Source organism: Pan troglodytes, chromosome 2 (assembly GCF_028858775.2).
Source record: "Pan troglodytes isolate AG18354 chromosome 2, NHGRI_mPanTro3-v2.0_pri, whole genome shotgun sequence".
Lineage (NCBI taxonomy): Eukaryota > Metazoa > Chordata > Mammalia > Primates > Hominidae > Pan > Pan troglodytes.
The window spans coordinates 132,755,366-132,770,173 of record NC_086015.1 but is presented as its reverse complement, the minus strand read 5'-3'; the positions used below and the strand labels follow the sequence as shown (position 1 = coordinate 132,770,173).

Genomic DNA, 14,808 nt, shown 5'->3' with positions numbered 1-14,808 from the left:
TCATGGAGCCCTGGTGATGGGGAACTAACAGCCATCACTGAGGTGACAGTGCTCTTTATTCTGTAAAGCTTGACGAAGAAAAAAAATTTTTGAGACAAGGTCTCTGTCGCCCAGGCTGGAGTGCAGTGTCACAATCATAGCTCACTGTAGCCTCTGCCTCCTGGGCTCAAGCGATCCTCTCACCTCAGCCTCCTGAGTAGCTGGGACCACAAGTGCACACCACTAGTTTTTGTATTTTTTGTAGGGGTGGAGTCTCGCTATGTTGCCCAGGCTGGTCCTGAACTCCTGGCTCAAGCGATCCACCCTCCTCGGCCTCCCAAAGTGCCAGGATTATAGGAGTGAACCACCGTGTCCGGCCCAAGAAATTTTTTTTTAAACAAAAAACGCTCTTTGTTCAGGAAAACAGACTCATAGTGAGCTGGAAGGGTCATTCGAAGTCACCTACTCTGACCATCTCTGCTATATCCATTTTGCAGATGAAAAGACTGAGGCCTAGCTCTGCAGAGTTGCTCAGGTCCCGTTACAAATCAGTGACAGCCTGGGCTATAACCCACACAGTCAACTGGGCTTCCTGGGGTATCAGCTTCCCAAACCTGGCTATGCCTCCCTCCCCTCATCAAAGATAGCTCTCAGGAAAGACCAGCCAGCCATTCACACCATGGTATAAATGACTAAAGAAAGGTTTAGCTGGGGTAATGGAAAGGCCCTAGACTGAGTCACACAGGCCTGGCGTGGGGCAGTGGAAGCCTCGAGGAGAGGAGGCTGGATTCTAGCTGGTCTTTGAGTCACCATGGTAGTCCTGCTTCCTTCCCCTCTCTGGGCCTCAGTTTGCTCGGACGAGGAAGCCTCGGTGTGGGGTAGGGGCACACCCATCTATACAGTAAACCTCACCTGCTTTCTCCATGAGAGCCTGGTTCGTGAATCTTTAGACCCTACGGCCTTGGTTTCACTGTTCTCCCTCATTGGGCAAGGCTCTTTTCCACCCACCCTTACATCTGGACTGAGGCTACACAGCCTGGGTGCAGCCAGCTCCCCCGCCCTCCCCAGAGTGTGCTTCGGTTCTCCACTCTGTAAAATGGGAATGATAATAGTGCCTACCTAATAGGATTATTGGGAGTGCTTGTAAGTGATCAATATATTTGTTGCTGACAGTATTAATCTCTTCCTGAGTCTCCTTCAGGTCTCCGCTCACACTCATGTCCTTGGAGAGACCACCCCTGACCATCCTACACACCAGGTACCCCCACCAGGTTTAGTTGTTTTGAGACAGGGTCTCACTCTGTCACCCAAGCTGGAGTGCAGTGGTGTGATCTTGGCTCACTGCAACCTCCTCTTCCCGGGTTCAAGCGATTCTCCTGCCTTAGCCTCCCAAGTAACCAGGACTACAGGCATGTACTGCCACGCCTGGCTAATTTTTATATTTTTAGTAGAGACAGGATTTTGCCATGTTAGCCAGGCTGGTCTCTAACTCCTGATCTCAAGTGATCCATCCGCCTCGGCCTCCCAAAGTGCTGGGGTTACAGGCGTGAGCCACCACACCTGGCCTATTGTTTTTTGAGACAGGGTATCACTCTGTGACTCAGGTTGGAGTGCAGTGGCATGATCATGGCTCACTGCAGCCTCAACCTCCTGGGCTCAAGCGGTCCACCACCTCAACCCCTGAGTAGCTGGGACCATTGGTGTGTGCCACCATGCCTGGCTAATTTATTTTCATTTTTGTAGAGTTGGGCTCTCCCTATATTGTCCAAGCTGTTCTCTAACTCCCAGGCTCAAGTGATCCTCCTGCCTTGGGAGCCACTTGGGAGGCTGTAATCTCAGCCTCCCAAAGTGCTGAGATTATAGGTGTGAGCAACCACACCCAGCCATGTTCAGTTTTTACACAGTCATTACCATCAGCGACTATCTCATTTGTCTTCTTAAAACAATTTTTAAATATTTTTTAGAGATGAGTCTTGCTCTGTTGCCCAGGCTGGAGTGCAGTGGCGCAATCATAGCTTACTGCAGCCTTGAATTCCTGTCCTAGGCTCAAGTGATCCTCCTACCTCAGCATCCCGAGTAACTGGGTCTACAGGCATGCCACCACACCTGGCCTCATTTGTCTACTTATTGACTGACTTCCCATCTATTTCTAGAATGCAGGACCAGCCTGGCCTGTTCATCGCTGCCTCTGAGCTCACAACCCATAGGAGGTGTTCAATAAACATTTGTTGAATGAATGAACAACTCCTCCTGCCCCCTGTGAAGAGGGTCTAACTCCTCACTGACCACTGAGGAATCTGGGGTACGCAGGGTCAAAGTTCCTCTGCAGAGCTGGGATTTGAACACAGGCCTGGCCAGCACCCACACCTTGTGTCGGGCAGTCCAGAGCAACCCATGGTGTGGGTGTTGGCCAAGCTGGCATGTGGGGGGCTTTCTAAGCCAAGATGGCTGGATGCAGCCATCTTGGGGCACCCGAGTCCCAGCCCTCGGGAGCCCGGCTAGGGGCTTTGCCTTTGCCTCGGTGGATTAGGGGCTTAGCTTGCAGGGCACAAATCGCTCTTCAGCCTCCGCAAGAGAGGAGCTGCTGTGAGAGGAGCTGCTAGGTCAGCATCCTTCTCCTCCTCCTCCTCCTCTTCCTTGGCTTTCTTTCTCCTGGTCCCCCACATGGCTCAGCCCCACCAGGCTGCGTCACCAAGGCTACATGAGGCCTTCAGCGGCACTGAGAGCATCAAGGGGGAATAAGGGAGGGAGAAAGACCAGCTCTCATTCCCTCCTTCCTCTTTCTCTTTTCTACCCTAGCATTTGCCAAATTCCTTATATGCGCCAGGCCCTGGGCCAGGCCCTGGGGACGCTGAGGTGGATCCCACATGGTTCCTGCTTTCAAGGGGCTCCCAGTCTCAGGGGGTACTGATGGGAAACTAAACATGAGAGATGAGCATTTTCTCCCAGTCCCAGTGCTGTGGGAGCCCAGAGGAGCAAAAGGTGGACCAGGAGGGTCAAAAGAGTCTCCCAAGCAGGGCAGGCAGGGAGGGCCAGCTGGGCCTGGAGGTGCTGGGCCCCCCAGGGTGGCGTGCTGGGGATAGAGGGCAGGCCTAGGGGTCTGGGTGTTGGCTGAATTGCATGGGCAGCTACTGCGGGTGGCAAGCAGGGAGGGCCATGACGAGGTCTCCATACCAGGCCAGTGTTCTGGATCTGCAGGGGGAGAATCAGGGAGGCCCGGGGTAAGCACCCTGCCCAGTGGTGGCCTCTGCCGTGGGCACACAGACTCCAAGCCAGGGAAGAGACACAGAGCGACCTTGGAGGAGGGGCCTCTGCCCACCTGTGTGACAGCCACCAGGGGCTCCTAGCTTCACAGCCTTGCTGGGGACAGACGGGAAACCAAGGCCCGGGGACCTCCAGCTGCCTGAGGTGCGTCTCCAGTCAGGTCCACCTGAGGCTGCTCAGTCTACCTCTCCCTTACTTCCTCCCTCCAAGAACATGGGCACAATGTTGAGCACTTGGAGATGAGAGATCAGGACCAGTCCCAGTCAGATGGGGTCTCCCTATATTGTCTGAGCTGGTCTCTAACTCCCGGCTCAAGCGATCCTCCTGCCTTGGCCTCCCAAAGTGCTGAGATTACAGGTGTGAGCGACCACACCCAGCCATGTTCAGTTTTTACACAGCCATTACGATCAACAGTTATCTCATTTGTCTTCTTAAAACAATTTTTAAATGTTGTTTAGAGATGAATGTTGCTCTGTTGCCCAGGCTGGAGTGCAGTGGTGCAATCATAGCTTACTGCAGCCTTGAATTCCTGTCCTTGGCTCAATTGATCCTTCCACCTCAGCCTCCTGAGTAGTTGGGACTACAGGCTAAAGGCCAGAATCACTGCCCCACCGTGCAGCCTCCAGCAGCTGCTCCTCTCTGGCCTCAGTGTCCTCTTAGTTCAATGGGCATCACCAGGTCCCTGTGGTGCCTTCCTTGTCACAGGCACTTGAGGGGTCAACAGGATCATCATCCAGTGCTGTTCACAGACGCAGACTGAGGCTGGAACCTCAGAGTCAGAGCTGGAGGGGGCCCTTTTGTGCAGATGGGGAAACAGCCTTGGAGAAAAGACTGGACTTGGTTCAGACCCAGATCAGGCTGAGAGAGAAAAGCAGCCAGACACAGGGCTTATGCACAAAGGTTGCACCCAGATGCAACCAAATATGCCTTGGCTTAATGCATATTTGCTGAATGAAAAATAACATGACTGAGGCTCAGTGTCATCACCTGTGTAATAGGCAGCCTTAGATGATGCACGGAAAGTGCATCTGAATGAATAGGGGTCCTACTCAGGCCTCTAGAGCTGAGCTTCCTGGGGCAGCAGAGCCCGGCACAGCACACTCATTTTTGTGTTCTTCGGCTGAGGGGATGCATGCTGGAGTCTCGGCTGGAACCCTCCCCTGCCTCCAGCCAGGGACCATCTGATCTGTCACTGTGATTGACTGCTGGGTAGCTGGAGCTGTTTTCTCCCTCTCCCCTTTTTCCCAGCCATATGCAAATGATTTCAGTTCAAGTCATGCGCTAATGGAAATCCTAACACATTAATAAATGTTTAGTGAGAGAGCGCATGCATGATGGTAAGTAATTAGACACTCGACGGAGGAGTTCTGTTGGCACAACTGTCTGGCTCCCTTTCTTTATTTTCCTCCATCATCTCCAGAGAGATGCGGAGGGAGGCAGGGAGGAGGGGCGGTCTAGGGTGGGGCAGGGGCTCTGGGATGGGGCTCTAGCTCCGACACTTCCCACTGGGGGCCTCTGCAGCCACTCTCCTTGGGGTCTCAGTGTCTGCGTCCCTCCAGTGGGCATATTTGTCCTGCCCTGACCCCTGCACAGGTAGGTTGTAAGGAATCAATACTGCAGCACGAGGGGAGGGTGTGTTTCGGCATGGCATGACAGCCCACACCCTCTCTCCTGCCTGTGCCCGGCTGTTCTTGGGCTTTTCATGAAGTGCCGCATTGCCACCTCTGATAGGTGGACTGGGGGTGAAAGGGGCAGGGCCTTGGGGCTGGACACATCATGGGCCGCCCCTCCCAGGGCTGGAGGCAGCCCCTGGGCCCTGGCAACCCCCTTCCCAGCCCCACTGGAAATCATAACCCTTCCTTCACAGGGCTGCTGAGAGGCTTGAGACAGCATGGAACGTGGCTGGTGCCAAAAACGTCCCCAATACATGTGAGTTCTCCTTAGCTTCTGTGTGCTGTTCCTTCCATGCCCTCAAGCTGTTGGACTGGACACCAGTGATGCCTGAGGGAACAGACCTTGGCAGTCTGGAATCTCAAACGGAAACCCCCTGCTTAAGGAGCTGTTCCAAAGGGAAGAGTCTCCACTGGGCTGGGGCTGCTCTGTGGGGCTGGGGAAGGTGGATGGAAGAGGGCGGCTCCAGGGCCTGGACAGGAGCCTTGACTGGGCTACCGAACAGGAGCCTTTTTTTAAACTCCTGCCATCTTCTTTGGACCCAGGTATTTTCTCTCGTCAAGATGGATCCCCATTAAATCAAAATAAATAAACAAAAAAAACCCCTGCTCCCCCACCCCTTTCTATATTGCCATTTTGATTAAATGTTAAGAGCACACAAATGTAATGTTCATTTCAAATTAGAAACAGGTGCACTTTTGCATACAGAAATTAAGTTGCAGACAATAAGAAGATTTGCTAAAATGTAGATGCTGATGAAAATAAGGAGCCCTTTTGTCATTATTGAGGCAATCTGTTGGCAAAATGTACATGCTAACGGTCTGACAGATCGGCGGACTCCAGCAGGCTGCCACGAACAACTCGGAGCCGTTCTGAAAGTAACAGATTTTTTTCCTTAGAAAATATATGTACATTCCCTTCTTCATCTCCTGGTGCTATTTACAAGGCATGAAATGCCATAAATAGGAATTCCGTGGTTACACAAGGCCCCCCCACAAAACACAAACTTCATCTGGGCAAGAAACACATTCTGACAGTTTAACTCTTTATTCTCCTTCACAGCCCAGCAGACCCCAAGGCGGGCAGAGGGTGCAGGCCGTCCCCAGGATGCTGGTCATGGGCCAGGGTCGTCCTTGCACCTGCGGCAGTAGGGGCAGCAGCCATGCTGAAGCACCAGCAACTCATAGTCCTCAGAATGGAACATCTAAGGGAAGACAGCCGTAAGACCAGGCTGAAGCCCTAGTGCTCATCAGCCCTACACCTGGGGCCAGGACGCACTGCCTCTCAAGGGGAGGGGGCTTGGCAGTGGTCAGGGCTGGACACAGACCTGCAGCACCTTTGTTTGAGGGCTGGAAGGGGAGATGGGAGGGGGCTGTGGGGTTTCTTGTTTTCTGAGTGAAGGTCAAAGGCACATCATGCTTGCTGGGCCCCCCGGATTTGGGGAGGATGTGGACAGCGCAGGGGCCAGTGAAGTCCACTTTAGATGCACATGGAATGCAAGCAGGGGAGAGGACAGACAAGCCTCTGTCCCAACTTGGAGCCATGGATGTGCCCCTCCTCCCAGGGGCCACGCCTCCCAGAGGGACATTTGGGCAAGGGAAAAGTGGCCAAGAGAAGCACACGTGAGCTACCAGGGTGGCCACCTACCTGGAAGCAGGAGGGGCACATGGTAATGGAGGCGTCAGGCAGCAGCGAGCGGAAGTATTGCCACCTCAGGGGTGGGGGCCATCGCTTAATGAGGACATCCCGGCGGCTCATGGAGCGCAGCACCAGCCGGCTCACCACCACTGGCACGAACTCTGAGCCACCTTGCTGCAGGGTGGGCGGGAAGGAGGCACAGTGTCCTCACTCAGCCACAGTGAGACATCTGTGTGGATTATGATCCTGGAATCTTTGGCAGTGGTGAGAGAGGACCTGCTTCCTAAACCCAGGTGACCCTAACAGTGGCAAGCTCCTCCCACCAGAGCTGAAGCTGCCTCCCTGTCCACAGACCTGCGCCCTTGGCCATGGTCCCTCAGGGGCAGCCATGGCTCCCACACCCCACAGGAAGGGGTCCTGCCCCTCCTTCGTGCCACCACATCTGGAAGTTCTGGCCAATCCTCCTCTACCACTGCGCTAGCTGAGGGTCCCCATGTGCACAGGAGAAGGGATGGAGGCTGCCCTCCTGCAGGTCACCCAGAGAGGCACCCTCACCTCAAAGCTCAGCTTAGCTGTGAACGGGTCCTCATCTCCGATGGAGTCCTTGGTCTCCACTAGCCGCAGAATCTGGGAGCCTGGAGGGATCTGGTCAAGGATGGAATCAGAAGCAGAGATGGAGACAGACCCTAGCCTCCACCCTACACCCCTGTGTGAAGACTCAAGGGCAGCCAGACCAGTGGAACAGTTTTCCAGGTGGAGGAACAGAGGGGGCTCAGGCCAAGGAATCAGAAGGAAGGGACTCTGCTGGCCCTGCTGCCCTCACCCATTCCCCTCGCAGGCCACACACACCATAGCTCCCAGGGCCAGTGGGAAGCACATGCGGGCCCTGTGAGCCGCTGCGGGTAGGCACGGAGGGGATGGGCCCAGGGATCCTGGAGAAACATTCAGTGGCTGCTGGGGGTCTGCGGGCACTTGTGATGGAGCAGACAGGGGCGAGAGCCCCTGCTGACCCCAGGGCGGGTCAGACTCACCTGGAGGTCCCCGGAAACTGCCCCTCTCCCACAGTGGTGGGGCTGGTAACAGAGGCCAGCAGGGGTCCTGCAGGAGGCCCAGGACATGGGGACTGCTGGTACCAAGTTGGAGTGGGCACAGCACCCACCTGCCAGCACCATAGCACATATCATCTGTGGCACCTGAGGGAGCCTGGGTGGCAGAGATGGGTCTGTCTTTCCTTCAGCAAGCAGCTCTCTGAGCTTCCCTCCTCCCAGTGTGGCCCCTGGGGGTGGCAGCACCTGGGAGCTGCAAGGAAGGCAGGCTCACAGCCCCCAGGCCTGCAGACTCAGTCAGTGCAAGGGAGCAAGGCCTCAGGCCACGTGTGTGCTGTTCCCTGCCAGAAGCCCCTCCCATGTCCAGCCTGCAAGTGTGGCCTGCCCTGGACAACTGCCCTGGTGCATCCTCCTGGCCAAGGGGCAGGCTGAGCTGTGCCCCGGGGCTTTCACTGCCACAGCTGAGAGGAAAGCTGGCTGTTTCTGGGGGCTATAAGGCTGAGGAGATGTGGGGCTGGCACTGCTCCTGACATCTCTGTGTTATGGGGGCACCGCGGGGCTGCCAAAGAATGAAGTTGCCCAGAGGACAGTGCGGCCAAGAGAGGCAGAGCCAGCCTGTGACCGACCAGACTGAGCGCTGGGCCAGGAAGCTTCCTCTCCTGCTTGGGGCTTCCTTGCACACCCTTTGCTTGTTCAGCTTGTCAGTTTTGGACTCTGTCACTTGCATGCAAAAGTGACTTGAGTGGAAGAGCTGGGGGCCAACACCGACATCATGTCCCATGTTGGCTATGTAGGAGCTATGCACAGACAGAGGCACAGCCAATGCCTTTTAGGGGTCAGGGGAGGGTGGGAGACCCACACGGGAAGACCAAGGTGCCACTTGCCACTTCTGGGTCCTTAGGCCCTGGCAAGCTGTCTGCCCATCTCTGATCCCTGTCCCTGTCCCATGTGGGCCTCTCCAATCTCTCTGGGAACACAGGGCCAGGCTCAGCATGGCCCGCGATCCCCTGGGACTGGGCCCTCCTACTTCCCGCCTGTCCCCAGACCCCTCACACAGCCGCACACACAGGCTCTGGCCAAGGGCATGGATACTGTTGTTTGCAATCTCTAGCTGTCTGTCATCCCGCTTGGGTCTCAGCACCTCCAGGTCGATGAGGGAGATGGCTTCTTCATCAGTGATCCCTTCCTCCAGGTAGAACTCAACCAGGTGTAGCACGTCTGGAGGGCATGGAGAAAGGGCTGAGGGGGCTGGAGGCCTTGCAAAGGACTTGCCGCCAGGCAGGTGGGGTGACCACAGAGTTGCTTCTCAACCCACTGGCAGCTTCACCAAAAGCAAGAAGAGGCAGCAGGGGCAGTCTCTGTATGTGTGTGCAGGAGCAGTCTGTGTGTGTGTGTGTGTGCAGGAGCAATGTGTGTGTGTGCAGGGGCAGTTTGTGTGTGTGTGTGTGTGCAGGGGCAGTCTCTGTGTGTGTGGGTAGGGGCAGTCTCTGTGTGTGTGCAGAGGCAGTCTGTGTGTGTGTGCAGGGGCAGTCTCCGTGTGTGTGCAGGAGCGGTCTCTGTGTGTCTGTGTGCAGGGGCAGTCTCTCTGTGTGTGTGCAGGGGCAGTCTCTGTGTGTGTGTGTGTGTGTGCAGGAGCAATATGTGTGTGTGCAGGGGCAGTTTCTGTGTGTGTGTGTGTGCAGGGGCAGTCTCTGTGTCTGTGTGTAGGGGCAGTCTCTGTGTGTGTGCAGGGGCAGTCTCCGTGTGTGTGCAGGAGCGGTCTCTGTGTGTCTGTGTGCAGGGGCGGTCTCTGTGTGTGCAGGGGCAGTCTGTGTGTGTGTGTGTGCAGGGGCAGTCTCTGTGTGTGTGTGCAGGGACAGTCTCTGTGTGTGTGCAGGAGCGGTCTCTGTGTGTGTGTGCAGGGGCAGTCTGTGTGTGTGTGTGCAGGGGCAGTCTGTGTGTGTGTGTGCAGGGGCAGTCTGTGTGTGTGTGTGTGTGTGCAGGAGCAATCTGTGTGTGTGCACGGGCAGTTTCTGTGTGTGTGTGTGTGTGTGTGCAGGGGCAGTCTGTGTGTGTGTGCAGGGGCAGTCTCCGTGTGTGTGCAGGAGCGGTCTCTGTGTATGTGCAGGGGCGGTCTCTGTGTGTGCAGGGGCAGTCTCTGTGTGTGTGTGTGTGCAGGGGCAGTCTCTGTGTGTGTGTGCAGGGGCAGTCTGTGTGTGTGCAGGGGCAGTCTCTGTGTGTGTGTGCAGGAGCAATCTGTGTGTGTGTAGGGGCAGTCTCTGTGTGTGCACGCAGGGGCAGTCTCTGTGTGTGCACGCAGGGGCAGTCTGTGTGTGTGTGCAGAGGCAGTCTCCATGTGTGTGTGCAGGGGCGGTCTCTGTGTGTGTGTGTGCAGGGGCGGTCTCTGTGTGTGTGGGCAGGGGCAGTCTGTGTGTGTGTGCAGGGGCAGTCTCTGTATGCGTGTGCAGGGGCAGTCTCTGTGTGTGTGTGCAGGGGCAGTCTGTGTGTGTGCAGGGGCAGTCTCTGTGTGTGTGTGTGCAGGAGCAATCTGTGTGTGTGTAGGGGCAGTCTCTGTGTGTGCACACAGGGGCAGTCTCTGTGTGTGTGCAGAGGCAGTCTCCATGTGTGTGTGCAGGGGCAGTCTCCGTGTGTGTGCAGGGGCGGTCTCTGTGTGTGTGTGTGTGCAGGGGCGGTCTCTGTGTGTGTGTGCAGGGGCAGTCTCTGTGTGTGTGCAGGGGCAGTCTCTGTATGTGTGTGCAGGGGCAGTCTCTGTGTGTGTGTGCAGGGGCAGTCTGTGTGTGTGCAGGGGCAGTCTCTGTGTGTGTGCAGGGGCAGTCTCTGTGTGTGTGTGTGTGTGTGCAGGAGCAATCTGTGTGTGTGTAGGGGCAGTCTCTGTGTGTGCACGCAGGGGCAGTCTCTGTGTGTGTGCAGAGGCAGTCTCCATGTGTGTGTGCAGGGGCAGTCTCCGTGTGTGTGCAGGGGCGGTCTCTGTGTGTGTGTGTGTGCAGGGGCAGTCTCTGTGTGTGTGTGCAGGGGCAGTCTCTGTGTGTGTGCAGGGGCAGTCTGTGTGTGTGCAGGGGCAGTCTGTGTGTGTGTGTGCAGGGGCAGTCTCTGTATGTGTGTGTGTGCAGGGGCAGTCTGTGTGTGCGTGTGTGTGTGTGGCCTCTGCTCAGCTCCTGGGAAGGGGCTTCTGATCCTCTGTCAACATCAAAGGAGCTGGGCCTTGATAACCTATCTCAGCCTTCTGGTCTGAATGCAAAGCCATCAGACTCTCTTCCTGGGGCATTTGGTTATGTAAAGCCCTGCGCCAGGTTCCCAGAGTGGGTGCTTCAGCTTTGGGCAGCAGTGGGTCCTATCTCTGGGAACACCGACAGTGACTCCTTGTGTCAGGCAGGTGGGCGTCAGAGTGTCCTCATTTCATAAACAGGGACATTCAGAGGCCTTTGGCCCTTGCCCAACGTCCTGAGGCCAGAGAGCAGTGGAGTGAGCCTAGCCGTCCACAAGCTGTCCCGCCCACATGCTCAGGATGCAGGGACTCACCGTAGGAAGACGCGGAGAAGATGAAGGGCTGGCGGCAGTTGATGCAGACGTTGCCCAGGTTGTTGAGCAGCGGGTTGTTGGTGGAGCAGCGGTAGCACAAGGGCACCAACTCCTACAAAACAGCCACGGACTCCCGAGGGGCCGGGGCAGGCACATGTCCTCCTCCCCCTGGACTCTGGCTTCGGGCCCCTGGGGCCTGGCTGCCAAGAGGAAAAGCCACCCGGGTGGGCAGGCAGGGAAGGGGCGCCGGGCCCAGGAGCTCCATGCCATGGGGAACCAGGATAAAGGCCTGCCAAAATACCCAAGCCCTGTCACTTGGGTCCCCGTGCCCAAGACACCTGCACAGGCAGCGCTCAACGGCACTTTTCCCCTGGCAGGAATGACAGTGGCCGCTGCCACCATTAGCCAGCCATTTACCATGCTCCGGGCACCGTGCGGAGCACGTGGACTATACTGGCTCATTTAGCCTCACAACTACCTGTGGGAAAGGGGGAACCCAAGGTGCAGAAAGATGGAGACAGAGCTAGGAGAGGGTGGAGCCGGGATGTGAACCCAGGTCTGTCTGATGCAAGTCCTTGCTCTGAGCTTGAGGGAGGATGTGTGAAAGAAGGAAGCTGGCTGGGTTGAAGGAATGTGGGTTGGGAGTGTGGGGTAGATTTGCTGGAGAACTACAGCCTGGTTCCAGAAAGGGCAGAGGTTTCTAGAGTAAGAGTCAGCTCTGGGGCCAGGCCTGGGGTAAAGGCAGAGCCACCTGGGCACAGAGGTGTGGGGCTTGCCTAGGGGAGGGCAAGGAGCAAGGGAGGCCAGGCTGAGGGCTGAGGCTGGGGCCGGGGGCTGTGAGCGGGCGCCAGGTGGACTGCGGGGAGAACAGGAGGTGGACAGGGAAGCACAGGGGAGCTGGCATGGCCAGGCTTGAGCAGGGGGCACAGAGCCTAGAGGGAGCTGCAGCTGTCTCTCTTCAAACGGAACCCAGGCCAGGCAAGAAGGCATGAGATGGCCTCAAGGGAGAGGAAGAGAAGCCACCTGCCCAAGGGTGCTGCATCCTCACCTCACTGTCGTGGAAGGGCTTGGCGCGGATGGTCAGGGTACCCAGCTCAATGGACTTTTGGAATCTGGCAGGGATGTACAGGCCACGCAGCTTGTCATAGGCGTGCCGGGCCAGCCTGTAGGCACCGAGGGCCTTGCTCTGCTTGGCCAAGGTGAAGAGTATTTTCCTGCCGTGAACAGGGTTAAGGACAGCAGGGGCAACACCAGGCCCAGGAGCTGGCACTGCCTGTCCTTGGAGTGAGCCCCAGGCTGGAACACAGCTTGTGCTGGTGCCGGGAAGGCAGAGGAAAGACCGTGAGGAAGGCTCTGTGCGCTTGTGAGAGGTGAGTGTACTTCTCGGACGGCAAGGCCCAGGAATTTTTCCAAAGATAAAAACAGCGTAGTTTCCATTAATACTTTAACCTTGCTTAGCATCTCTGGGCCTGCTGATGGCTCATCTTATACCCTGACTAGGCCAAAATGGCTCTTCCTGCCTCACCAAACCTGCCAGCCAGGCCCTCCTAGGATGCCTGGCACAAAGGGCACTCTGCTCTCACCCTGCCAGGTGGGGCCTGGTCCAGACTCCCTGGGGAGCCACCCTCAACCCTGCTCTGAGGCCCCTGGGTGTACCCCACTCTGTCTGCACACCCTTCCCCGAGGGCCTGGTGGGCAGTTTCTGAGCGGCAGCCTCGCCTGTGCTCTGGGGCCCCCTTGAAGCTCCTCAGCCAGAGGCTGACGAGCCTTTGTGCTCTCCTCTCAGGTCACCTCCGATGTTGGCTGCCCCCAGGCCCTCCTGCCCTTCCTCCCGCATCTCTCCCAGTGTTCCTGCTCCCGCCGTCTGCAGTGTAGCCCCGTCCACTTCAGAAGTTCTGTGGAGAGTTTCCTTCTGTGTCTCCAGCATGACTCCTCAAAGTCAGGGACTGTCAGGAGCCATTTCCAGGTCCCCAGGGGATGGCACAGGGTAAGGCTCGGGGTAGAGGTTCCATCAAGCTATTGACTCAAACAGAACTTGCTGGAAAGGATGAGTACAGGTGCTCAGCCCCCACAGGCATAGCCCTGACTGCTCCCATGGGGAAAGACGGAGACGCATGCAGCAGAGGTCTGACTCCAGGAAGGCACCCCTTGATTTGAGGGTATTTCCCCTGAAATGTACATAATGGGCCTGGAATCCTCTAGCGAGGCCAATTCTTACAACAAGGAGCTCTGGGTCTTCTCCAGTGGAGTGGGTTTTCCTTACAGAGGGAAGGTGGGGCTGCGGCTGGGAAGGAGCTGAGAGTACAGTGAGATTTAGAAAAGAACAGGGACAATTATGTCTCCTGACATCCAAGACCTTAAAAATCTGGATCATTGCCTGGTAATGATCCAGTATCCGGCTGCACAGGCCCTTCAGGCACCTGCTCTGCTTATGGCACCACTGTGGCCCTCGATGGCTACAGAAGAGAGGAAAACCCAAAGGTAGGCTCTCAGGCCTTGGGTCCTGCTGCCTCTCCGGCCCCTCCCACCCAGGGTCCCCTCACCCCCTCCCACATGCCTTGCTTGCCTCTCCATATGCTGGGTCCTCCCCCGGAACATCCACTTGGCCATCTTCCCTGGCTGCCTCAGCTTGCATGATGGACATCACCTCCTCCAGGTAAACTTCCCTGACCATGGCCCTGACCTCAGCTTCATTCCACCCTCAGACACAGCACACATCCACCAAACCAGACCCTAACTTGTGACCTCCCTCTTTGATGGCAGCTTTGCCACCTGGTGCCTGGCCCAGGGCTTGGGGCACAGAAGGTGCTATGTATACCTGGGCTGAACAAACACTCCCTCCTCCCCAGTCTGGAGAAGTGCCCAAGGTTCCAAGCCTGAAGGCCTGGTGCTTCTTCCATTTCAGTCACACCCTCATCTGTGGGTTCTAGGAGGGATTGGGACAGTGTGTTGGCCAGAGACCCACTGCTGGGTTCAGCTCAGAGAGCCCTGAAAACTCATCTTCTCTTGGCCTGGGCCCCTGGGCCTCCCTGCTGAGCCTCTATAGCCAAACAGCAGTGGGAGGGTGAGTTCTCTGTCTTCCCTGAGGGTTGCTGAGAGAGGAAGGTTCTGCCAGGAAAGTGCTCTGGAAGGAATTTCTTGGGGCCATTAGACAAGAACGGTGGTGGGATGGGGGAGGGATAAGAGAAAGGATACACTTTAGAGATGCCCGAGGGGGTGTCCTTGGGCAGGCTGTGCAGCAGGAACCTGGAGATGTTGAAAAGAGTTTCAGGACGATGGACACTGAACGGATCTTCCTGCAGTGAGAGAAAAGCAAACAGGGATTGAGTTCCTCAACTGAACTGCTGCTGGGCCAGGCCAAAAGGCAGACACCAATAATTCTGAGTGACATCAACAAGAGCGGCTCTGATTATTGAGCACCTACTGTGTGCTGGGCGCCATATAGCCACTGTCTCATCCGGTCTTTAACATAATAACCTTGTGGTATGCATTTTTATCCTCACAGTACTGATGAGGAAACCGACACCTAGATAGATGATTTGCCCAAGTCACCAACTAGAACAGAGCTGAGCTGCTATTCAAACCCAGGTCTGATTCCAAAGCCCAAGAATGTCTTTCTTCCAAGCTGTACTGCCTCTGGAGTTGGTAATTATTCCATTTCTCTGAACTACTCAAGTTGTCTCCAATTAGC

At 56.4% G+C, this 14,808-nt stretch overlaps 1 protein-coding gene across 44 annotated transcripts in view; it reads right to left on the bottom strand.

Annotated features, from left to right (window-relative positions):
- Positions 1–5,942: 5,942 nt before the first annotated feature.
- IFT122 (intraflagellar transport 122) overlaps positions 5,943–14,808 on the bottom strand; it is an 80,426-nt gene continuing 71,560 nt past the window's right edge. For 25 of the 44 annotated variants that reach the window (XR_010155778.1, XR_010155781.1, XM_024355640.3 and 22 more), the window contains 7 exons: positions 14,313–14,413; positions 12,166–12,331; positions 11,118–11,229; positions 8,691–8,816; positions 7,108–7,187; positions 6,562–6,726; positions 5,943–6,118 (listed from right to left, as the gene is read on the bottom strand). Coding sequence is in view for 23 of the 44 variants with exons in the window: in XM_024355640.3 (XP_024211408.2) it covers positions 6,029–6,118; positions 6,562–6,726; positions 7,108–7,187; positions 8,691–8,816; positions 11,118–11,229; positions 12,166–12,331; positions 14,313–14,413 (840 nt within the window). In the remaining 21 variants the exon portion in view is untranslated. Of the gene's footprint in view, positions 6,119–6,561; positions 6,782–7,107; positions 7,188–8,690; positions 8,817–11,117; positions 11,407–12,165; positions 13,574–13,683; positions 14,414–14,808 lie in introns of all 44 variants that reach the window. The other 19 variants (XR_010155774.1, XR_010155775.1, XR_010155777.1 and 16 more) reach the window with 4 other exon arrangements.